General features: G+C 54.4%; 7 protein-coding genes across 7 annotated transcripts; 3 read left to right on the top strand and 4 right to left on the bottom strand.

The window, feature by feature from the left end:
- The first annotated feature begins 96 nt into the window (after positions 1-96).
- Positions 97-1,938, top strand: BDY24DRAFT_442779 (uncharacterized protein). Its single transcript, XM_076644713.1, has 4 exons — positions 97-328; positions 491-587; positions 701-1,504; positions 1,628-1,938. Exons 1-4 carry the CDS (start codon positions 236-238, stop codon positions 1,765-1,767), a joined length of 1,134 nt encoding a protein of 377 aa, XP_076495271.1. The 5' UTR covers positions 97-235; the 3' UTR covers positions 1,768-1,938.
- A 444-nt stretch (positions 1,939-2,382) lies between these two features.
- On the bottom strand, positions 2,383-3,924 carry BDY24DRAFT_394674 (uncharacterized protein). The gene is made up of 5 exons (XM_076641206.1): positions 3,739-3,924; positions 3,578-3,603; positions 3,136-3,329; positions 2,657-2,984; positions 2,383-2,517 (listed from the first exon to the last, which is right to left on the bottom strand). The coding sequence occupies exons 1-4, from the start codon at positions 3,857-3,859 to the stop codon at positions 2,765-2,767; spliced, it is 561 nt and encodes a 186-aa protein (XP_076495270.1). The 5' UTR covers positions 3,860-3,924; the 3' UTR covers positions 2,383-2,517; positions 2,657-2,764.
- A 1,461-nt stretch (positions 3,925-5,385) lies between these two features.
- On the top strand, positions 5,386-7,857 carry PSO2 (DNA cross-link repair protein PSO2). The gene is made up of 12 exons (XM_076635930.1): positions 5,386-5,423; positions 5,495-5,629; positions 5,694-5,825; positions 5,901-6,024; positions 6,099-6,153; positions 6,225-6,504; positions 6,588-6,703; positions 6,795-7,050; positions 7,139-7,206; positions 7,284-7,336; positions 7,431-7,512; positions 7,613-7,857. The coding sequence occupies exons 2-12, from the start codon at positions 5,497-5,499 to the stop codon at positions 7,616-7,618; spliced, it is 1,305 nt and encodes a 434-aa protein (XP_076495269.1). The 5' UTR covers positions 5,386-5,423; positions 5,495-5,496; the 3' UTR covers positions 7,619-7,857.
- A 194-nt stretch (positions 7,858-8,051) lies between these two features.
- AXL2 (Axl2p) lies at positions 8,052-12,267 on the top strand. The gene is made up of 4 exons (XM_076641205.1): positions 8,052-8,650; positions 8,786-9,346; positions 9,455-11,602; positions 11,707-12,267. The coding sequence occupies exons 1-4, from the start codon at positions 8,319-8,321 to the stop codon at positions 11,936-11,938; spliced, it is 3,273 nt and encodes a 1,090-aa protein (XP_076495268.1). The 5' UTR covers positions 8,052-8,318; the 3' UTR covers positions 11,939-12,267.
- A 305-nt stretch (positions 12,268-12,572) lies between these two features.
- Positions 12,573-15,211, bottom strand: BDY24DRAFT_416651 (kinase-like domain-containing protein; the record flags this gene model as incomplete). The annotated part of the gene is made up of 12 exons (XM_076643613.1): positions 12,573-12,792; positions 12,940-13,022; positions 13,152-13,199; positions 13,290-13,493; positions 13,590-13,679; positions 13,772-13,833; positions 13,940-14,005; positions 14,083-14,170; positions 14,248-14,338; positions 14,407-14,480; positions 14,548-14,680; positions 15,018-15,211. The coding sequence occupies 12 exons, from the start codon at positions 15,209-15,211 to the stop codon at positions 12,573-12,575; spliced, it is 1,353 nt and encodes a 450-aa protein (XP_076495267.1).
- Positions 15,212-15,749: 538 nt separating this feature from the next.
- On the bottom strand, positions 15,750-16,814 carry BDY24DRAFT_416650 (DASH complex subunit SPC19; the record flags this gene model as incomplete). The annotated part of the gene is made up of 4 exons (XM_076643612.1): positions 15,750-15,923; positions 16,103-16,249; positions 16,486-16,563; positions 16,698-16,814. 4 exons carry the CDS (start codon positions 16,812-16,814, stop codon positions 15,750-15,752), a joined length of 516 nt encoding a protein of 171 aa, XP_076495266.1.
- Positions 16,815-17,083: 269 nt separating this feature from the next.
- BDY24DRAFT_119862 (uncharacterized protein) lies at positions 17,084-23,280 on the bottom strand. Its single transcript, XM_076635929.1, has 18 exons — positions 23,012-23,280; positions 22,388-22,527; positions 22,207-22,308; positions 21,918-22,124; positions 21,700-21,816; positions 21,509-21,608; positions 21,282-21,436; positions 20,759-21,215; positions 20,367-20,677; positions 20,162-20,277; positions 20,012-20,094; positions 19,437-19,946; positions 18,504-19,360; positions 18,267-18,425; positions 17,940-18,191; positions 17,725-17,859; positions 17,520-17,647; positions 17,084-17,435 (listed from the first exon to the last, which is right to left on the bottom strand). The coding sequence occupies exons 1-18, from the start codon at positions 23,226-23,228 to the stop codon at positions 17,351-17,353; spliced, it is 4,131 nt and encodes a 1,376-aa protein (XP_076495265.1). The 5' UTR covers positions 23,229-23,280; the 3' UTR covers positions 17,084-17,350.
- Between the last annotated feature and the right edge of the window lie 181 nt (positions 23,281-23,461).

Below are 23,461 nucleotides of genomic sequence, written 5' to 3'. Positions count from 1 at the left end.
TTTTCGTTTTCGTTTTCGTTTTCGTTTCGTTGGCCCTTTCTTTCGTTTCTCTCTTGAACTTTTTTTTTACGATCTACTTTTAGTAATACCGCTCTCCTGCTTTCGAACTTGCTTTCAGAAGAAAAAGCAAGTGAGGAAGAGGTCAGGGTCAGTCACCAAGGAGACTGAAACCGAAAGAACGGAAGGAGGGAGGGTTGAGCTCGCACGAGTTCCCCAACGGCGACGAACGAACGATATGTCGCCTCACCAACCTCCTCCCCCTGAAACCCATCTCGTCCTTCTTCTCCCTTTCGATAGACCGGAAGGGTTCGTAGATCCTCCTGCTCCGGTAAGTGCCGCTTCTCACTCTCCTCATCCTCAGAAGGAAGGGAAGCGAAGGAAGGAAAGGAGAGTCGGGTCGAGCTGACCCTCCGTCCCCTTCCTTCCCTCTCGTCGCTTCTCGCTTCTCGCTTCCATATCGTCGGCTAACGAACGAAACGCCCCCACCCAGACCTCCTGGGACCCCGAAAAAGAACTCATCCTCAATTCGGTCCTGGATCAATCGCAAGCCGCCTCCTCAGGAGGAGGAGGAGTCGGGAACGTCGATTGTGAGCTCTCGCCCTTTCTCCGAATCCAAGTTGGGAGTTTTCATCTTCATCTTCATCTCATCTCATCTTATCTTTCTTATCTTTCTTATCTCTTATCTCTTATCTCTATCCAGGGTCCCTCCTATCCGAATCCCTTGAAACCCCGATCCCGATCCTGCTGTACAGAGCGAAGGCGAGGCTGGCGAGGCAGCTCGAGGCGTTGAGGTTGGATCCGAAGGCCGGGGGGAGAGGGAAGGGTGGTGGTGCGAGAGGGAAGGGGAATTCGATGGCTGTTGTTGGCGTTCAAGGGAATGGGAGGGGTGCTGAGAAGGGAGGGATCATGGGGGAGAAGGGAGAGGGAGGAGGAGACGAGAGGACCGCGACGAACTCTCCTTTGATCAAGGCTGGTTGGCAGCAGCAACAGCAGCAATCGAAGCCGAGCGTCTCTATACCAGCAACATCACCACCACCAGTATCCAAACCAACTCCAACCCCAATTCCAGCACCACCACCACCACCTCCTCCTCCTCAACCTCCCGTTCAAACCCAACACCGTCGTCCCTCCTCCTCCTCTTCTTCTTCCTCCGTCTCCACCTCCTCCTCAACTTCCTCCTCCTCCTCCTCCTCAACCTCCCCCGTCTATACCTCAGCCATCCTCTCCCCTTCAACAACCATCGCACCCCTCCCATCTGTAACAGATCAGCTCCGAGCGCTCGCGTCGCTCGGAGGAGGAGCGTTCTCGTTGCCTTCGGCCCCGACGGCGGCTCGGGGTCAGCAGCAGCAGCAGAACGAGCGAGAATTATATAGAGGATTGGAGAGTGGTGGTGCTGGTGCTGGTGGTTCAAAGGGGAAGGAACGAGAACAGGACGTCTCCCCGACTCCTTCGAGTCCGACGCGTGGAGTAGGGAGTGGGACGAGTAGTTTTTCAGACTTGTCTAGTGAGTTCTTCCCTCCCCTCTCTTCTCTTCTCTTCCCTTCTCTTCTCATTTTTCCTGTTGAAGGAGAGGGGAAGGAATTGAAGAGCTGACCTTCGTTGTGTCGTTTCGAACGAAAAAAACAAGACGCGTCGTTGACCCAAAGCGCTCTGGAGGAAGCTGCGATGAGCGCTATGAATCGGGCTGGCGGGTCGAGGATGTACGTTCACGTTCACGTTTACGTTTTCGTTCAGTTTTGCTTGAGGGGAGGAGAGGACGAAAGCTGATGACCCGGAGTTGTTGTTGTTTGTTTTTTTGAGCGGCGGCAGATCGATGTTCTCAAAGCTGGGAGGGACGCTGCGATGAGACCTTTCTGTTTAAAGATGGGCTAGATTATCGGCTTGGGTTCTAATCTCTCTCTCTCTCTCTATTTTTTGATGACTTTTACGAAACCAAAACGAGCGGAACGAAAGAAAGGAGCGTCGCGAGCTCAACTCGGAAAACATAAGAAAGAAAAAAACGAACGGACCCGCCCCCTGGGCTGTATTCTGAGTCGTGATTGTCGAAGATACTCGTTGGAGTTTGGAGAGAGAGAGAGAGAGGAGAGAGAGAGAGAGAGAGAGATAGATAGAGAGAAAGGACGGGAGACCCAACGCAACGCGTCGGGGCTGGCGGACGTGCTGAAAGCGACTCGGCACGGGTGTCCTCGAGTATGTGTTAGAGTGGTTGAACGGTTCGGTAGGAAAAGATTTCAAAGAAAGTTGTGGGAACGGAAGGGAAGGGAGTTGGGGGCTTCGCGACGTGTTCGAATCTGCGTCGCACTCGCCGGAGACTACTCTCTCGAGCCTGTTTGAGAAGGGAGTTGAGATTCGAACTTAAAGCGAACTTAAAGCGAAACGAAAGCTGAAAAAAAAAAACAAGTACCAAAACCAAACAAACATATGTATTCCTTCTAAGAGGGATGAGGTGGATCCGAGGTGGGTGACGAGCGAAGGGGGAGGAGCTGGAGGAGAGACGCGTCGGTGTCCGAGCTCGACCTGGTGCGACGACGGAACGACGCAGAAGAGAAGAAGACGGGGAAAACGAGGATATGGGTCAGTACTGAACACTGGAGGCTTGTCTACAAAACCCCGTCGTCATGAACTGAACGAAAGAAGAGGAGAAGCTGAGACTCACCTCGAAACCTCGCGTCGAACCCGTTCCACCTCTCTCCTCTTCCTCGTCGACCCAACCTCCCCCAAAACCCCAACCTCAAAAACCACCTCTAATACAAACCCCTACAATCTATTTCCCAGTCTTGAACGGACTCTCGTTCCTAAACTCCGATGCGATAGCAGCGTTGGCAGCCCTCTCGCTGTCCTTCGACGGTCGTCCGAGAACGTTGCTTCCTGCCTCGGCTCGAATAGGCGGACGAGCCATGTTGGGATCCCTGGAGTAGTCGGAGACAGCGTAGAAGAGAGTGACTTTGTCGAGGACTTGTTCAGGAGTGTATTCGGGGTGTTCTCTGGTGAAGAGACGGAGGAAGGGAGGGAGGATTGTGAGCTCGAGTTCTTCGCTTCCTTCGGGGGGAGTTGGTGCGTGATCGAGGACCTCTCAAGTCCAGATGGAGGTGTATATCCACGAAGGAGTATCAGGAGCGAAGGAAAGGAACGTACTTGGACCAAGCGTTCGTCGCGTACGCGCCAAAGACTTTGTGGACGACGCTGGCGGTGAGGAAACTGGAGAAAGGGATGGCGAGGAACATCCAACGCATTTGAGGCCTAAGACCGGGGAAACCTGCTTTGACGGCTCGGCGGGTCCTGTACTCATGGTTCAGAACAGGAGGGAGGATACCGGCGAAGACTCCGATCTGAACGTGGGAGGAAAGGAAAGAAGCGAAGGTCGAAGGTCAGCTCGTTTCTCTTTGAGTCACTAGGCAGGGATTGTCGTTCAGAAGAGGAAGGAAAGATGACACAGCGGCAGTCCTAGCAGCGAGTGCTGGGTTTGAACAGGTGGACGAAAGATGGGCGAGGAAGGGCAGAGGAGAGGGAAAGGGACGGAAGAGAGGGGAGGAAAGACGAGGAGGAGGAGGAGGAGAAAGAAGGGAGATGAACGAACTGCTGCCCAGCCTTTAGCGGGTCCGACTGAACGAGAACATGAAGCGAAGGAAGCGTAGCTGAGTCAGTATGCGGGATGACTCCTGGGAGGAGAGGAGGGGGAGCGAAGGGAGGGAGGAAGGTGGGCTTGAAGGAAGGAAAGGAAGGAGAAGTGAAGCTCACAAAGTTCAGCAAACTCCTCGGGTTCTTCTGGTTTAAATCGACCTGCTTTGATGTAAGGATCAAAGAGACCCGCTCGAACTCCTAACTCTAGGAGATGAGGGTATTTTTTGTTGGGATCCATGGCAAGAAGGAAGGGAGAGAAGGGGAAGGGAAGGAGAGGAGGAGCCTGAGGTGAAGGAGTTGGTTGGAGGTCAACTCGACAAGTTCTTGGTTCTCACAGATTTCGTCTCGAGCTCCCGAAAAAAAAAACCGCATCGAAAGTGTCTAGAAGTGAAGGCTGTCCCTCTACAGAAAACCGAGTCCAGCCAAATACTGAAAAAGCGGAACCAAATGAAAAGGAGAAGTATCGACGATGAGCTCAACTCTCGAGCTCACCTCCACCGACCACCCACTCCTCCCTCCTTTCCTCCCTTGCTCCCAGGATGGCCAAGAAACGTACTCTCCCTACTCAAACCAACACTCTCCTCTCCTTCTTCTCCAAAGGATCCCCTTCCGCTTCTTCCTCGTCGAAACCGCCGCTCAAGAAGAAGGTCAAGACGGAAGGGAGCTCGGCGAATCACCCCGTCTGCCTCTTGGACTCTTCCGACGACGAGGACGTCGTTCTCCTTCAGCAACCAGCAGCAGATATCAAGGGGAAAGGGAAGGAGATCAGGAAGGAGATCAAGCAGAGGATAATAGATTTACCCGATTCGTTGCAGGAGGAGGTCAAGCTCAAGAAAGGGAAGGCGAAGGAGGAGGAGGTCCAGCTTCAAGTCGATTCAGACCCTCCTTTCATCGACGACGAAAACGAGGACGATGGGATTCTAGAATTAAACGAGTTCGACGCCTTGATGGAGTCTGTAGAAGATCAAGTTGGAGCTTCGAGGACGTCGTGTCAGAAGTGGGAGGACCACCACGTACACCAACACCAGCCGTCCGCTCTCAAACACCCTCCTCCCCTTCCACTTCCACTTCCTCTCCTCCCCTCAGCCCTTCAACCCTCTGCCGTCGCTGGACCTTCGAATCCAACCCGAGGTCGCCTCTTCATACCACAGAAGCCAGCCGATCTGCCTCAGGTCATCGATCTCGATCTCGATCTCGACGAGGACGAGTTTGGTTTCGGAGACTTCGACGACGAGGGAGGCTGGAACGCTGAAGACGACGAGCAGGGAGAGCAGGACGATCCTGGAGAGGAAGATCTGGAGGATGGTCTGGGAGAGGGAGAGGAGGACGAGTTTGACGAGGGATTCAGAGGCTACGCGGACGAGGTCATGATTGCAGACGACGACGAGGAAGAGGAGGTTCGTCTTTGTTCCTTCTCCTTTCCTTCTGTACTCGAAACTGACCTCGGATTTGATACGTGCACTTACAGCATGCTGCATCGCCTTCCAAACCCTTCCGGTCGATATCCTCCTTCCAACACGTCCTCGCTCGACCTCCATCACCCCCTCCTCCTCGCCAACCTCCTCCCAAACGAGACGCGTTCGCCATCCTCATGTCGAAGGACAAGCAGCACGAGGACGAGCTCTGGAAGGACGCCGAGGAGGATCAGAGCATCAAGAGAGGGGGTAAAGTCATTGCTTACGGGGAGAGGAGAAAGGCTCCGTTCTTCAAGGTTTGTCTCTCCTCGCGCTCACCTCTGTCGACGCGTCCAAGCTGACTGGGAAATCTCTTCTTCGATTCTTCCCTTGAACAGGTTCTTACAGGTAAGCGTCAATGCCTTTCGATCTTCTGCTATTCGACGAAGCTGACCTGAGTCCCTGTCTTCGAAATCTAGGAATGCCCATCGCCGTCGACGCGTTCCGTTACGGAGCTGTTCCTCACGTCACGACTTACCTTCTCAGCCATGCTCATTCGGATCACTACACGAACCTTTCCAAAGCATGGAAGAATGGACCCATCTACTGCTCTCGTGAGTCCCTCTGATTATTGTCTCCTTTCTCTCGAGGCTGACCTTCTCGTTCCCTCCTCTCCAGAAACTACCGCCAACCTCGTCATCCGAAACCTCAAGGTCGATCCGAAGTGGGTCAAGGTCCTTCCGTACGACACCCCTACGGTTCTTCCCGACACTGGAGGAGTGGTCTGTACGATGATCTCGGCGAATCATTGTGAGTTTCTCTTCGTTTCTCCTCGACGCGACGACGAGCCGAGTTGACCCTCCTTCTGCTCCTTCTTTCGAACAGGCCCTGGGTCGTCGATCTTCCTCTTCGAAGGGAAACGAACAGTTCACGCTGGAGACTCACCGTATCCGCCAAAGTTTATCGGATCGAGCAGGATCTGGAGATACCTTCATTGTGGAGACTTTAGGTCCGTTCCTTTCTCTCCCTCTCGTCTAGTCATTGTCAGTCACGAACTGACCAGTTTTCCCCTGCTTCTTTCAGAGCTTCTCCCCAAATGGTCCTCCATCCCGCTATCAAGAAAGCTGCTCTCGACGAGGTTCGTCTCGACCTTCTCGCTCTTCGCCCATCCTCCTTCAGCTCACTCCTTCCTTCCTCACTCTCTTTCAGGTCTACCTCGATACCACCTACCTCAACCCTCAGTACTGCTTCCCTCCTCAGCCCGTCGTCATCTCCTCCGTCGCCGAACTCACCCACTCCATCGTTCGAGGAGGTCGCCTTCCTCACCAACCTTCGACGGCGAAGGCAGGAGGAGGAGTCTCTGGTTGGCTGAGAACCACAGAGAACGATGCAGACAAGGAGGAGAGGGAGATGAAGGAGAGGATCAAGGGAGAGCGGACTCTGGTGGTCGTGGGAACATACAGCGTAGGAAAGGAGAGGTTGGCGAAAGGTGAGTCTCGTCTTCTTTCATTCGTCGACGGACCAACGGAAGACTGACCCGACGCGTTCTTTTCGCGTTCATTTCTTCTTCAGGCATTGCCCAACGACTCGGAACCAGAATTTACGCCGAACCTCGCAAACGAGCCTACATTGATGCTCAGACGGACGATCCTGCTCTCACAGCGCTGATGACTCTTCGATCCTCTGAGGTTCGTCTTCCCTTCCTCGTCTCTCTCTTTCTCTCTCCTTTTCGTATCTGACCCTACTTCTTCTTCGTCCCATTTATCGTTCCTCTCACAGAGCCAGGTCCACCTCATTCCTCTCGGCGAGATCTGCCACGAAGGTCTCTCGAACTACCTCGAGCGCTATCACCTCTCCTACGACAGGATCTTGGGTTACCGACCTACAGGATGGACTTTCACGCCTACCAAAGGAACGAGCACTAACCCTGAGATTAAGGCTCTCATCGCTAGAGATCAGGCGACGTCGTTCGACGCGAGGGAGTTGATGCCGACGAGAGGGAGTAGTGAGACGGTCGTGATGTTTGGGGTTCCTTGTGAGTCGACCTTGTTTGTTTTGACCTCAAGGTTGAGACCGGAGACTTGACCGTTGGATTTCTGACTCGGATTTTCTCGTTTCGCCAGACTCTGAGCACTCGAGCTTCTTCGAGTTGACTTGCTTCGCTCTGTCCGTCCCTGGCGAGCCCAAGATGGTCAGTCCTTCTGTTCGGCTCTTCTAACATCGTTTTTCGACCTACTTACTACCCCTTCACCTTCTCGTCTCGTTTAGATCCCAACCGTCAACGTCAGCACCAAGAAATCGAGGGACAAGATGGAGGTTTGGTTCGTCCCTGTCTTTCTCCCCCACTCTCCTTTCGCACCTTCTCCTCACCACCGAAGCTGACCTCTCTTCACTCCTTGGTTACCTTCCTCTCAGGATCAAGAAGTGGGCTGCTGAGAAGAAGAAACGAGCTTCGACCAAGCAAGCTTCCATCGTTGAGTACCGACATGTCGAATACGTGAGTTCCTTCCCGTTTGAAAACCTTCGCTCTTCCTCGGAACGAGGAAATAGACTTTGACTGACTGATGGCCTTGTCTTCCCTCGCGATCTATATCAAGTGGTAATCTCGTCAAGCTTTGATCCTCGTTTCTCGTTCGCTTGTTCTCGTCGATCACTTCCTTCGACGCGTGTGTCGTTCCTTCCCTTCCTTCTCTCCTCTCCTCTGCGTTATGTTGTATGTACTGATAGCACCATCTTCGTTCCATCTCTGTACTATTTCACGATCTAGGATACGATACAACTCACTAATGGCTCTAGCGAGGGAGGGAGGGAGGGAGGAAAGGAAAGAACACAGGCAAGAGTGAACTGTCTCTGACGCGTCGGAGGTGTGAGCTTCGAGGAAAATGGCTGTCCTCTTCAGGACGCGTTCTCTCCCTCCCCTTTCCTTTTTTGGGCTCATTTTTTGCACAGGCCCGTCGCGATGCCTCTGACGAAGACAGCTGACTTGACAAATTTTCGCGAAAGAAAAGCGAAGGGAAGGAAAAGCTCAACTGCGGGTGTTCCCCCTTTCGCACCTCTGAAGCTCACTTTTCGACCTCTCCCTTCTTCTTCCCCTCCATCTGCTTCCCGCCCCTCCTCCTCCTCTCCTGAAGTCGAAGTTCTCCTCAGCGTGGTCTCCTTCCTTCCTCCCTCCTCCCTCCTACTACATCGACGACACTCAAGTCATCCACCTTCCCTTCTTTCTCTTCCAAGTCGACCGGTCGACATCGCAATCCTCGCGTCTCCTTCCTTCCCTTCCTTCTTCCCTTCCTTCGCCTCCCAAGGATGTTCACCTTCACCACCACCCTCTTCCTCTCCCTCCTCGCCTTCTCTCCTCTCTCTATCCTCGCTCAAACCATTACAACTTCTTCCTACCCTACTCTGGTCTACCCTATCGAGGATCAGTTCCCTCCTCTCGCTCACGTCGGAAACCCTTTCAACTTTACTCTCCTCCAAGGAACCTTCGCTTCCGACTTGGGCAACACTCTCTCTTACGACGTGACGGGTCTTCCCAAGTGGGTCGTCTTCAACGAGGAGAGTCTACTTTTCGCTGGGGTTCCTACGTCGTTCGATGAGGGAAGGAGTAGAGTCAAGGTCGTCGCCATGGATGGAGAGTTGTGAGTCGAGCTCTTTTCCTTTTTTCTTTCCCTTCGTTTGACTTCTTTTGGTTCTCCTGTATCGAGCATATACTCGTACTTCTATAGAAGATCTCAAAAGCTAACCATCCATCCTTCTACTCCCTTCTCTTCCAGCAACAAAACCTCCGTCTTCACCCTCCTCGTCGTCTCGACCTCTCCTCCTCTCCTCCTTACTCCCGTCTCGACTCAACTCAACAACACCGTCTCCATCTCCTCCGCCATCCGTCTTCCTTCAGCTCGAGGAGTCCTTGTTCACCCTTACTACTCCTTCTCCCTCGGATTCGTCCTCTCCACCGTCCTCTCAACCTCAGGAGCCAAAATCCACTACGGAGCTCTCACCACCACCTCGACCTCCTTGCCCTCCTGGCTCACCTTCGACAACACCACCGCTACCTTCTACGGAGTCGCTCCTGGGACGGGGAGCTGGGATGTCGTCATGGTTGGAAGCGAGATGGAAGGGTTTGGGGATATCAGGGAGACGTTGAACATCGAGGTTGGGATTCACGCGTTGGATCTGGTGGAGGATCTGGGAGAGGTCAGAGGAATTGCTGGGAGCGCGATTGTGAATGGATCGGTGGCTACGAGAGGGTTGAGGTTGGATGGGTTGAACGTGACGAGGGAGGAAGTGTCGGCGGTGGTGGTGCTGACGGGATACGAGTGGTTGAGCTTTGACGAGTGAGTCCGCCTTTCCCTTTCCCTCTTTTCGTCCTCGTTTGTCGCGTCCAGTTCTCCCTCGCAAACGCGTTTAGCTCATCAAACTCTTTTCATTCCTTTTCATTACAGGTCCGACTTCACCCTCCAAGGAACTCCACCTTCGAGCTTCATCAACGGAACCTCCATCCCCATCGAACTCCCGATCACCTTCACCTCCATCTCAACCAACGTCTCCATCGCTTCCACTCTCCCTCTCTCCATCGTTCCCTTCCCCTTCACCACCTTCGTCACTCCCAACCTCACCGCTACAGCCAACTCCTCCTTCACCACCTCCATCTCCCAGTACCTCGTCAATCGAACCACAACCCTCTCGGCTACCTTCTCTCCAACCGAGGTCGGAGACTGGCTCAAGTTCGATACCTCCTCCGGAGAGCTCTCAGGAACAGTTCCAGGATCCACCTCCTACGACCAAGCAGAGGTTCAAGTCACCGCAACAGATCCTTCGACAGGATTGGCAGGAATCCTCTCCCTCGGAGTCGTCGTTCAAGGAGCCGTTCACGTCCCTTCCACCGCTTCCTCCTCTTCGACCGCATCCGCTTCCTCCTCAGCTGGAGCCGTCGTAGGAGGATCCTCAGGTCTCTCCACGGCAGCCAAGATCGCCATCGGAGCCACGCTCGGAGGCCTCTTCCTCATCGGTCTCCTCGTCCTCCTCGTCCTCTGCTGCTGCATCCGTCGTCGTCGAAACAGGTCCAGGATCGCAGCCGCGGCAGCCTACCAGCACGAGAAGAAACCTCCCGGCGAGGAGGAGGACGGAGAGATGGCCAACATCGATCTCGGAGCAGGAAACGATCCTTTCAACAACGGAAGACACCTCTCGACGTCGTCGAGGAACAACCCTTACGGCCTCGACTCTCCTTCCAAGATCAAGAAACCCTTCCTCGGAGCCATCCCTCCCTTCTCGGCTCTCAACCTCCCTGGAACGACCACTCCCACTGGCGCTCCCAAGTCCCCTACGAAGAAGGATCGTCCTCGTCGTCTCGATCTCATGAGAGGGATGTTCGGGTCCTCTCGAGCTGCTCACGCCGACGTCGCCGAGGACGAGGACAGCGTCTCTACCGGTAACCACCAGCAGCAGCTCAACGAGTCGAAGCTTCAGAAGGACCTTTCCGGGATCTCGAGGACGCTCCCCAGGAGCGACAGCGACGCCAGCTTCTTCTCTGGGATGAGCGCAGGAGGGGATCAGATCTCGGCGGAGGATGTGGATGGGAACGATCCAGTGCCGTTTGGAGTGAGGCTGGTGGGTGGAGCAGCGGGAGCAGGGTTCCCTAGACCTAGTCGGGAGACGGGAACGACGAGAGGAAGGGAGGGAAGCATCTCGTCGAGTCCGACGTTCTCGAGTGTGGGAGGAGATGGGGAGAGTCGAGCGTCGTGGGAGAGTGAGAGGAGCTTCAGGTGGAACAGCGAGCGGGACGTGGCAGCTGGAGCAGCAGCAGCAGGACTCGCAGTCGGAGCGGGAGCGGACTCGAACCCTCGACCTCGAAACGGATTCGTCAACCGACACACCCCTACCTCGGCAGTCTTCCCAGCAGCTCAACTCGAAAGGGACCAAACCGTCAATTCCATAGCGGCTTCTTCGGCTTTCGCGGACGCTTCCACTCCTGGACAGTCGAGACATCAACTCGCCACCCTCGCGGCCGGCGCTCGAGCGTCCGAGAGCCAGTCGGACGGCTTCTCCAACAGTCAGGACTCCACCTCGTTCGGAGGATCCGTCACTTCCCCCTTGTCAAGATTCGGAGACCCTTCCTCCCACCCAACTGGGTTCCCAACCCTCGACGAAGAAACCCGAAACGCCAACGAGTCCTTCTCTTCCTCCCACTCCTCCGACAACCACTCGGATCTCCTTCACGCTTCCACCTCCCACCCGTACTCCTTCCACCAAGACGCCAACGAAGTCGGACTGGCTTCGTCCGCTCAACTCCTCGCTCCTCCTGCCACACCTCCCAACCCTACGTCCCCAACGTCGTCGTCTCGACCTCGTCCGCGTCTGATCCCTTCGAGGGAGAGGATCCCTACCATTTCGCATCTCAGCCCGAGACCTTCGACGAGTACGAGGGAGGAGGAGTTGGAGGATGGGGATGAGAGTTTCGTGGATGCGGATGAGGACGAGGAGGAGGATGAGGAGAGAAGGAGGAGGACCGGTCAGAGCTTTGATTATGTGAGAGGTGGAGAGGATTTGGAAGGGCTCGGGTACCCTGCTTCGTCGGCTATCTACTACTCGTGAGTCTACTGTCCCAATCCTTCAATTTTCTCGTCCCTCTTACTCCTCACCTCTCTCGACTCCGAACCTGACCTGTTTTCCCTTCGTTTCCACGTCCTCACAGCTCCCCTCCCACCGAACCCTTCAACCCCCCCACGCACCAACCCTCCTCCAACAACTCGCCTCCACCCAACCCTTCCATCCGACAAGTAGGAGGTCCTCCTCCTCCTCCTCCTCACTCGCCAGCCATCGGGACGATCCGACCCGTCAGCAACGAGAGTTCAGTCTCGGAGGACCCGTTCGCCCAATACCACAGGTTCTCGGATCCCATGAGTAGCAGTACTCATGGACAGTAGACGCCGGAGGCTCAGGGAGTCAGTCTTTCTCAGTTTCTTTCTTGTTTTTCATCTCCGGTTCCTCTCTCGTCGTTCTTCGTTTTTCGCTCTCTTTTTTTGGGTTCTTTCCTTCTTTCATTTACCCTAGACTTCTTACCCCTTCACATCACTTCACTTCCCTTCCTACCCCTTCACTCCTCACCTTTGCATCAGCTACTTGTAGCCTTCTCTCTCCCTCTCCTTCCCTCTCACTCTTCCCTTCCCGTCGCGTCCTATCTCCTTCTCTCTCCTTTCTCGAACTGTTGTGTTGCTCAGACTGGCTTCTACTCCTCGATTATCTTAGCGACTAATTTATCTATCTATCTATCTATCTATCTATCTTCTCATCTGACTGCGTCTGGGTCTCTTTTTTTTTATCGATGCTTGCACGAACAAAGAGCCGAAGAAGGAAAGAACGAGAGCGGGAAGAGCGAGAGACCGGAAGAGCAAAGGTGAGAAGGGAGGATCGTATAAAGTCGTTAAAAAGCGTACCGACTGAAAGACTGAGTAAGAGAGACTACTACTAAAGAAGAACTGAAACCAAACTACGAACGAAGACTAAACTCCAGCCGAAAACCGAAACCCGACGCGTGCCTTCCGGTCCAGGTCCTACGCCTCAATCCCCCCAAACCCTTCTCTCAAACTCCCTCCCCGGATCCTCCACTTCCACCTCCTCCGTTCCTTCATACCCGTACCCGTAATCCGTTTGTGTCTGAAACGCCTCGTCTGTCGGGACGGGAACACCGGAGGGAGACCATCCTGCTTGAGCTGAGAACGACGGAGGGAGACCTGGCGAGAGGAGGGAGGCTGTTTGAGGGGAGAAGTCGATGGCGGTGCTGTGCGTGTTGGATTGCGAGAAGTGTGTGTAAGGCGGGAGAGGGAAGGGAAGAGGATGGTGAGGAAGAGTCAGCATGGGAGAGGAAAGGGAGGGGAGAGCAGGAAGGTGAAGAAGAGGGGAGAGGGAGAGGGAGAAGGAGACGCACGTAGGTTCCCTCCTCGAGTGACGAGGGATATGGGGGTTTCGGACTAGAGCTCGGAGGTATTGAACTTCTTGTTCGATGAGGACCTGCGAGGGATGAACAAACGAAAGAACGAGACGCAGTCAACCTTCGATTTTCGCAACGCGTCTCGAAAGGCCTCTTCCTTCTCCATTGTCTCCATTGACAGAGAGACAACGCGAAATGACGGTACATACCTTCATCCCCTCAATCGTATTCTCCGCCTCAAAGCTCGTGTCAAACATCTGTCCACGAAACCGACCCAAAGTCTCGTCAGCCGTTCCGACTCCAACCCTCCTCCCGTTCCAATCTCTCTTTCCCTCCCATGAACTCACCACCCCACACCCCTCCTCCTCGCCAAAAGCGTGCCACGTCTCCAAGTATCCATGCTCCAACGCCTCCTCCACCGTCATCCTCTCGCTCGGATCAAACACGAGCAGCCGCCCCAACAAATCGAGAGCGTCGTTCGACGCGTGAGGGTAGAGTTGTTGGAAGGGTAGAGGGTGGCGGAAGGGGAGGGAGAGGAGGTAGTCGATCGTCTGGGATTCACGGAGAGAGGGAGAGAGCGGCTTGAGGAGTGGTTAGTGTTAGTGTTGGAAGAAGCGGGTGAGAGGGAAAGAGAGGAAAGGACGTACACGAGGAGAACAGATCCTTCGGATCGAATCGAGGGAAGGAGTCCCGAGGACGTCGAGGATTTTGTCGAGTTGAGTAACTACGTCGGAGCCCTGGGTTTTGCATTTTCGTAAGAGAGAGTCAGTCGAAAGAGGAGAGGAGTAAGAGAAGCCGCGTCGTTCGATCCAAGGTGAGAAGAACGGACTTTGAAGATCGGAGTTGATCCTAGGAGTTCAGCGAGGATGCATCCTACGGACCATACGTCGACTGCGAGGAGGGAGGGGAGCGAAGATCTGCGAGTCAGCTCTTTCAAAACGACAAGACGCGGCGAATCGGATCGAACAAGAGGACGCGACGAGACGAAGAGACTCACCAGCAGGAGTGTAGTTTCCCTGAGAAAGCATAATCTCTGGAGCTCGATACCATCTCGTCGCAACATCTGAATCCATCATAAACGCCGAACGGGCAAGAATTAGACGCGTTCGAAGACGAAGTATTGAAAGCTTCTCAACTCACACTCCGTCATCATCTCCACCCCTTCGTACCCATGCATCGCAAACCCTCTCGAGAGGCCAAAGTCGCAGATTTTGAGGGATCCATCGGCCTGGCAGTCGAGCCGAAGGAGAGTCACCACGAGAGAGAGAGAGAGAAAAAAGGAATCGCGTCTGGAGACCGACTCACGTTGACGAGTAAGTTCTCCGGCTTCAGATCTCGATGAAGGACGTTGGCTGAGTGGATGTACTTGAGTCCCGAGAGGATTTGATGTAGGAAGCTGTTGAGTCCATCAAAGGAGGTCGGTCAGTCGAGAGCGCGTCTCCCAAACGAACGCAAAGAACTCACGAGCTGAAGTTCTCATCTCCCAACGGTTGATTACTAGCTATGATCGCTCCCAACGTTGTAGCACAGAGTTCCTCCTACAAAACGCAAAAAGAAACCTTCGTTCAGCTTTCAAATGCAGCGTCGAAACAACGAGGGACGCACGTAGATGTAGACCTCCGAGAACGAGCCGTACGCGTCGTAGACGATGTCTGAGTCATAGATATTTACGATCGCAGGGTGGCCTCGCAAGTGACGCATGAGCTTCATCTCGCGAAGGCAGCGCTTGGTGAGGATTCTGGGCGGGCGAGGGAAGAAAGAAGAGGCGAGAGGGAGGGAGGAGAGGGTCAGCTTGCGAGTTCGAGCTTTTGTAGGGAACGCTGGGAGTGTCAAAGAACGACGACTGGACTATGACATTCTCGTTCGGGAAATACATCTCGACGATCCTCCTAACCGAGGTTTCCAGCTTGAAAAAATCCGAAGGGAAGACGAGGCGTTCAAGGAAGTGGACAAGCTCGTCCGTCCCATCTCCTCACCTCTCCCTCTCTCCCTCTTCCACCCCAACGCATACCCAACCTACACCCTCTCCTCCCCAACCCTCCAAAACCCTTCCAAAACAGTTTCAATCGACTCACCTCTTCCCTCCGATCCCTTTAACTCTCTTTACAGCGACCCACTCGTCCGCTCCCGATTCCTCGTTCAACCTCTTCGCTTTCACCACATCCCCGTACGCTCCGATCCCTAGAGGACGAATTTCAGTGTAAGCAGAGGAGAGGAGGAAGGTTTGATTGAAGGCGACGTGTGCGAGATGCGTCGGGTCGGAGGACATGGCGGGAGGAAGAAGGAAGGGGAGGGAAGAGGGAAGAGGGAGGGCTGACTCGGAGATGGAGATGGGGACGGATGGGAGGGTGGGAGGATTCAGAGAGCCATCATTATTGCTCGCTTCAGCGTGAGTTGAGGAGTCGAGAGTCTGTAGTTGGTGGTCGTTGGAGGTCAAGATGGAGCAAGGAAGGAAGGAAGACGTCGGAGTCTGTCTCGCATGAAGGACGGAGCTCACAACTCGCCTCCCCTCCCTTGGGAAAAACAGCCGAGGTTTTGACTTCGAAAAAAAAAGGAAGGGACATGCACTGCTTCGGAGGGAGAAGCTGTGGAAATCCAGAGAGATCGTATGGGTTTGGAAGGTTGGAGGGTGACAGAAAGGAAGGAGTTGAAAGCAGTGAGCTCGATCCGAAACGCGTCGTTGAAAGGCGACCAGCCCATCCCTCCTCCTACTCTTCCCTTTCCTTGCTCGAAGGTTAACCAAAGTGAAGCCCCAAAAGTCGTAAGAATCGTATCCCTCCCTACCAGAAACTCTACTACAACCGCGCTCAACCCTCCCTCTCGAGCTCCTCCAACTCCCTCCTCAGCTTGTCCCTCCTCCCACAGATCATGGCCAGCCGACGCTCCTCCACTACCGTGGCAGGTGTAGGTCCTGCTCGACGAGGTTGAGAGGAGGAGTGAGAAGGTGGGGGTCGTTGTTGTTGGGATTGGAGGGTTGCGAGCTTGAAGGGAAACGGAGGAAAGAAGGAAAGGTCAGCTTGAGCTGCCTTCGAGGGCTGAGATCTCTCTGTCACTATACAGCCCACTCGAGTCCCTTCTTGCTCCTCTCCCCTCTCCATCCTCCTGATCCATACATCCAAGTCCATCAGAACGAATCAAGTTCAAGCTCAAGCTCACTCACCTTCCTCCTCAACGTCGCGTCCCTCCTCTCTAACCCTCCCAGACTCTTCTCCGCTCGAGCGATCAACTCGTCAATCTGAGGTTCCACTTCCTTCCCTATACGCTGCTTGTGAGCTTCTACCGTCGGTTCAGGGACGAAAAGGAAGCACTGCGACCACCGAAACGGAACGGAACGAGCGAACGAAGGGTTGGAGGAGGAGGAGCAGGAGGAGGAGGAGGCAGAGGTTGGGTTTCGAAGGAGCGAGAGAGGGAGCCAGGAGGGGTCCGAGGACGCAGATTTTTGGAGCAGGGAGTGGATGGAGTGAAAAGAGAGTTAATAAAGAGCTCGAGATGGGAGTTCTATAGAGACCAGGAGGAGGATGAGAGAAGGAACGAAGGACGAACCCTCTTGTTCTGCAGAACATTCGACAACCTCGGAAGATCCTCCACTCCTGGTCTCAGGGAGGTGATGCAGTTCTCAGTCTACACACCAACGCAAATGCAAACCGGATCAGCAGCTATTTCTATCCATCTTTGCGAGCCTGGATGGGCGTAGCGAAAGGGAAGGAAGGGAAGGAAGGAAGGAAGGAAGGAAGCCGTCGAGCTCAACAACTCACAAATCCAACGCAATCCTCCGTTTGCCTCACACATTCTTCGATCAGTTGGAGCAGATGGGTGTGGTGGTGTTGATGCTGTTCTTGCGTGTGGACTGAAGCGGTGGATGAGCGATACATCTTGGGCGGAAGGGAGGAGAGGGAGGGGAGGGAAGCAGTTGGGAGGTGAACGAGGTCGAGGGTTGTTTTTGTCTTTTCGAGCGAGGACGCGTTTGGATTGTAGTTTGCCTTATATGTTGAAAGTTTATTGAGGAGAGCAAGAGGTGGAGGGATGAGTGGTGCCGGGGTTCAGGGTTCCAGTACGAAAAAAAAAAAACTGAGTGGAAGGGCGAAGGGAGATGAAGGACTTTCAGTCTTCGAGACGCGTCAAAGCAAGACGCATCGAGAGAGCCAGCAAAGAAGAGCACGAGTAACAAAGCAGAAGAAAAGAAAAGCGTTACAACCCAAAAAGTGTCCCGAATAAGAAAGAAGGGGAGGCCAAGAACGAGAGAGAGAAAGAGCAGCAGCGAGCCGAAAAGCGAAGTGAGAGGAGAGGGAAAGAGAGAGCGAAAACGAAGGGGTAAAGCTAGGTACTGGAAGTAGAGGGGAGGTGACGACGTGAAGAAAAGAGAGAGACGAAAGGTGTTAGGGAAAGTAGGCGAGAGATGCAAAGAGAGCTAAGGGAGAAGGCCGTGTTGACGCATGAGTCGCTCGTTCCTCTCCTTCTCGTAAATCGCTTGTTCGAGTTCTCGTTTGAGGGTACTGGGCGTCAAAGAAGGGAAAGGAAGATGATCAGGTTCGAGTAAACGGTAGAGAGAGAGAAAGATCTTTTAAGAGGAGACTCACGCGTTCTCGAGCCGGAGAGCGTTTCGATCCGCCTTGGTGACCTGGATGTCACGTTTCATGGCGACGTGAGCCTCTGCTCCAGGCAGAGTCATGTCGGCGTACATCTGTTCGAGTTCTTCGTTGAAGGCCTGTGAGATGAAGAAGGGGACGAGGAACGAGAGGTCAGACGAGAAAGGCCGACACGACGAGGGAGGACGAAACGAACCTCGTAGAGAGCAGCGTTTTCGTTCTTGCAGTCAAGAAGCTCGTTCTTCTGATCCTCCGAGAGCCGACGAGCTTGTTCGAGATGAGTTTGAGCGACGTCGAGCTGGGATTGGAGGGTGAGGATCTCTCCGGTGTTCTGAAGGGAAACAAACCGACGTCCGTCAGTGTTGGTCTTCGAGTCGAGCACTCGATTGTCAGACAGGAGATGTCACTCACCTTCTTCCCTTCGATTAGAGTCGTGATGTCTCCCTTAAGCGCCTCCGAGTTCCCAACGGCCCTCTTAAGATCTCGATCCAGCTCGTCGACGAGACCTTCGAGAACTCCGCACCAATCGTCGAGGAAGGCGACGTCGACTCCTGCCTTTCGAGACGATGAAGACGAGGATGAAGGAGGATAGTCGTAGCCCGAGGACTGTTCGAGAGCTTGACGAGCCTCCTCGACGCGTCCTGGTCGGTGATCGGCTCGACGCTGAAAAGGAAGAGAAGGAGGAGAAGAGGTCAGAGGGAGTTGTGACGGATGAGCTCGTAGAACACCAAGACATACAGAGATGTTTCGAGAAGGAGGTGAACGAGGAAGAGATCCACCAGGAGTCTCTCCCATCCGAGCCAGTCGATCCTTCTGAGCGAGATCCTTCGAAAAGTGAGAGCGGAGACCTTCGACCTCGAGACGCATCCTCTTGACTGTTCGACGAGACGAGGTAGCCTGTTGGAATGAGAGGTTTTCGAGAACGGTTTAGTGAAATCTCGAGACCTCTCGGACTCGGGAAGAGGGTGAACTCACATCGTCCTTCGCAACACCCACCAGAACGCCAGCCCTCTCCTCGACACTCATCGCCGCCAGATCCTTATCCAAAACTCTTCCCTTCACCCCAGCAGCACCCAGCGAGACCTTCCTCAGCCCCGTATTCTTCCCAACCAAGTTTTTCGGCGATCCGTTCCAGAGAGCGTCTCCACCTGTCCGAGGAAGAAGGGGCGACCTCGGAGGGATGTCCTCCTTCTCTCGTTTCGCCCTCTTGCCCAACGTCGGGGAAGCGACCTCCATCGACTTGGCTCGATCCCTCCTCTTGGACGAGGACGTCGAGCAAGGAGAATCAGGAGCGTCTTCGGCGACTGGTAGAGGAGGGAGAGCTGGGGAGGTGCTAGAAGCTGAACCGGGAGGGAGGGATGGTCGAGCTTTCCTCCATTCGTCGCTGACCCGTCGATGGCCTGATTCGCTCGACATGAGTCGGATTTTGGTGTGAGAGGAGCCGAGACCATGTCCGAGGGAGGTTTGGAGAGCTCTTCGAGCGTCGACGGGGTTGAGAGCGAGAGGGGAGCCGACTGCTGTTGAAGAGGAGGGAGTTGGACCACGAGGACCGAGGGGACGCTTCGATTCGATTGATGGGGAGAGAGCTCGAGAGAAGTTGGAGGGTGAGAGACCTCGAGCGATGGGAGGGGAGAGTGGTCGAAGCTCGATGCTGGGGATGAACTCTGGTGAAGGTTCGAGGAAGGCGGTCTTCTCGACGGTGGGAGTCTTGTTTCGGACGCGTAACGGGCTGGTTGAGGCGAATCCTGGAGTAGCGGTCGAGGACGAGGATTCCGTCGAAGTTGTGGTGGGAGCAGTGACCTCAGCGGGTCGAATGACATGATCAGGGAAGTCTGCAACGAAGGAACCCACCAAGCAAGAGTCAGTAAAGGAAAGAGACGACGGTAAGAGAGGCAGAACGAAACGAACCGAGAGCCATCTCCGCTTCCTCTCCTTCATCCGACATGAGATTCCTGGCAGCGCTCTCACTGTTCTTCCTCGCCAGCTCCAGCTTAGCAGTCAGATCGCACTCCGACTCGTCCAGATCGTCCCTCGGTACAGGCTTCCTCTTTGCGCCTCCGTATGGACTCGTTCCTCCGTCCCTCGACCCTCCAGGGCTCGTCGGCGACTTCCCTCTCGTCTTTCGATTGCAGTCCGAGTTGGTTCCTCCGTCGTCGCTGTTCCGACCGAGCGAAGAGACCGTCGAGCGAGTTATCGAGCTGTCGATGGTCGAAGCCTTGCTCGTTGCCGAACGAGTTCGTTTGTGCGACATCGAACCGAATCCTCCTCCCTCTCCTCGAGAGCTCATGGAACCTGTTCCGAAGAGGTTTCGAGAGATGGCGTCGAGACCGAGCATCGGACGACGAGTATGAGCGGAGGTAGGGGTGGTAGGGCAGGATTTGGAGTCGCTCCGAGGTTGGTAGAGGCCGAGACGGTGGACTGAGAGGAAGAGGAAGGAGAGGTCAGCGTCGCGTCGTCAAAGGGAGGAAAATATCGAGACTTACTGGTCTGCATGATCTTCGACGAGACAGAGGTAATGTGAACGATATCCTCAGCTTCGTCCGAGTCTCGAGTGTGAACGGACATCCTGTAGAAACGAAGTGAAGGGTCAGCAAGAAGTCGACGAAAATCGACTCGACAAGAACTCGACTCACCTGCACATGTTCCCAGCAAGTGGTTGAACTCTAACAACGACATGAGGAGCACATCCGTCTCCAAACGCCAAAGGTCTCGCTCCTCCAGAGTCATCGACCTGAACGACGATCTTGGCCTGCGAGTGAAGAAACGAACGCGTCAGTTCTTTATCTCCTCTGTCTTCTCCCCTGATCTCCTCTCCCCGCAGTAAAATTCTAGACTTACCTTCCCACCCTCTCCCTCCCATCCTTCCCTCCCCCAAACGTTCCAGAACGCTCTCGCCCTCCCCTTTCCCCAGGCGTCCATCAACGTTTCCTCCTCCGCGGCGACGAGAACCGAACTCTTCCCTCCTCTCGCTCGAAGCAAAGCCTGAGCAGCCCAGAGGTTGTGAACGAAGCGATGTTTATCTGCTCGAGCAGCTTGTGGGTCGAGATAGATGGGTTGAGGTGGGTGGACGACGGTGAACCGACGAGAAGGTCGACCGGACCAGCGAGGCGAAGGTTCCATCGGCGGACGAAGGAGATGAAGGTGGAAGTCTGGAGGGGAGGGAAGTAGCAATTAGTCAGACTCGTAGAGATATGATCGAGCATAGAAGAATCGACGCGTCTGGAACGTACCTCCTCCTCCAATATCACTGGCGACGACATCCAAGATGCTCACGACTCCCTTGCAGCTCAGCTTCCCTCCTCCGTCTCTACTAGAGTCCGAAATTCCACTCCTCCCAGGCCCACCTCTGACTCCCACTCCTCCTCCAGCTCCACCTCCACCAATGATGCTTCCCTTCCACAGCTTGCTCACGTCGTCGAGACCCGTCAACTTTCTCCCTGACTGGTGAGCCGAAGGGCGTTTGGCGATGAGGAGACGATCCGAGAAGAGGAAGAGGGTGCAGTGTAGAGATGAGGCTGAAGAGGAAGAAGAGGATGAAGGAACTCCAGGGATGAGAGGGTTGGAGGTCGAGGTGGTGATTCCACCGGAGGTGGTGTGAGAGGAGAGGGAGGAGTTGACGAGGTCGGGAGGGAGATCTTCGGCGTCGAGGGAGTCGTAGTAGTCTCGGTTGTTGTTGATGAGCTCAGCCTAAGACCATGGATGTTTAATCAGTCGAAGAAGAGGTAGAGGAGGAAAGAAAGAGCTCAGACTAACAGGGAATCCCTCCATCACCCTCGCCAGCCCGCTCATCACGATCATCCTCTTGGTGTTGTCGTCCTTCTCGCAGGTAGCGATAGCACTTGCGATTTCTGTAGCCTCGACGAGCTTCTGCCGTTGAGAATCTGACATATCCATGCTCTTGACCATCACTGAGGGAAGAGCGAAAGGACGAAGGGTGAGCTTCGACGACGCGTGAGCTCCAGAACGGGAGGTGGACTCACGCTGCCAGATCATCGTGTACCTCGGAATCCTCTGCACAGGTTCCATCAACAGCTCTCTCAGCCCGACGTTGCTGACTCCTTCCGTCTTGTACTTTGAAGCCTGTCGGGATCGATCGAAGGAAAGGGAGTTTCGGTCAGCGTTGTTTCAGTCTCTCGAAGGAGGGAATGGCTTGAAAAGGAAGACCTCTCACCTGAACGAAGTCCTGGAAGGATTTCCTCTTGGAGATCATGTCTGCAAACATAGCCTGAGCATCCTCGCACTTGTCGTAGTAGGTTCGGTAGCAATCGAAGGCCTTCATCTGCTTGAACTAGGAGAAAGGAAGGGTGAAGGGTGGTGAGCTCGACTGTTCCTCCTCGGGCGCCTCCATTCGGGCTCGCACGACCTTCCGGGCCAAAGATGATTACTCACGTGTCGAATGATCACATCTCCAACTCCCTCTGGAGCACCTCCGTGACTGTTCTCGATTCCAGCGATAGATCGTTCGAGATCTGCCAGGAAAGACTCGTTGACGAGGACGATAGCGTCGATGTTTCCGAAGAGGGCTGTAGCGTTGTAGGGAGGGATGATGGCCATGGAAGGATCTCGAGAGAAGAGTCTGAGAGGGTCGGCGTAGGTCTGCGCGAATGAAAAGGCGATTCAGATCAGCTTCGAGCAAGAGGAAGAAGAGGGAGGCAGGCCAAGGTACGAGGGAACGAACAGTCTTTAGAGCTCGAAGTCTTCGAACGTAGGTCCGTTCTGTTGAAAGGAGTTCGTCGAGGAGAGGTTGAAGTTTCTTGGGATCCGGTTTCGATGTCTGCTGCTGTTTACAAGAGCAAGGCAAACAGTCAGCCAGGGGCAGAGCCATCGGAGCGGAGGGAGGAGGGGAGGAGACGACGAACAGCTGCAGCGAAACCATCCACGCTCTCGCTCCTGCTCATCCTTCCTGGCGTTGTTGCTGATGTTGACGTCGAAGAGAGTTCAGGTGGATATAGGATCCGGTTCATCTGATCTCCGAGAGTTGAGAGGAGAGCGGTAGTGCCTGGGAGAGGCAACGAGGGAGAGAAGGGAAGGAGAGGTCAGCTTCCAAAGAAGGATGAGGTCTACGGAAAGAAGAGGGTGATCAAGACGGCTGATCTTGAGGCAGGAGAAGGAGGGTGCTCGATTCTTTGCTCCAGTCGTGTTCGGAAGTATATATGAGTTGAAGGGAGGGAAGAACAGAGAGTCGAACGAGGTGAGGTCAAAGACGACCTCTCCTTCAACCTTCCCTGACCTGTCTTTCGTCTTCCTCCCTTCCCATCTCACCCCGAGCAGTTCTTACTTCGAGAATCTATACCGAGAGACTCTGAAAGTACTCTCCGGCTAGTTTCGGGCCCATCAGAGCTCTCTTGGAAGCTCGTCGCGTCCCTTCTTGAGCTCCCTTCCAAAGAAATCAACAACTCCTCCTTCCTCCCCTCCCCTCTTCCAATCTCGACTCTCGCCTCCTCCCTTCCTGAAAAAAAAAGCAAAGCAAAGCACAAACTCACCTTCTCCTCTCCCATCCTCTACCACCACATCACAGAAGAAAGCTTTCCTAGCGACTCTCGCACCAGCTCCATCCCTCGGACTTTCCGCTGACGAGCTCAAGTCGATGAACGAAGGTCGACGAACAGCCAGAGTTGATCCTTCTCCTGCACTTCCTCCAGAGTAAGAAGGTTGATGGCGAGTTGCGTATTTGGAAGGGGAAGAGGGTGGATGGGACATGCGTGGGAGAGAGTGTGTCTTCTTCCCTTGGAGGAAGAAAGGAAAGGGTGGGTCGTGGTTGGGGGCAGGCTGCGAGAAAGCAAAAGAGGGGGTGGAGAGAGAAAAGAAAAAATCAAGACGCGTCGAGGTTTTTGACTGGCATTTTTTGAAGTCTTCTTTAGTGGGGAAACTAAAGCTACATATTAATCGTAAAAGGGAGCTGGGCTGAGTACCCAATCTAGACGAAAATGTCC

Source organism: Mrakia frigida, assembly GCF_051309035.1.
Source record: "Mrakia frigida strain ATCC 22029 unplaced genomic scaffold BDY24scaffold_22, whole genome shotgun sequence".
NCBI lineage: Eukaryota > Fungi > Basidiomycota > Tremellomycetes > Cystofilobasidiales > Mrakiaceae > Mrakia > Mrakia frigida.
Note: the sequence above shows the minus strand (reverse complement) of the source record. Positions and strands in the feature narration are given on the sequence as shown.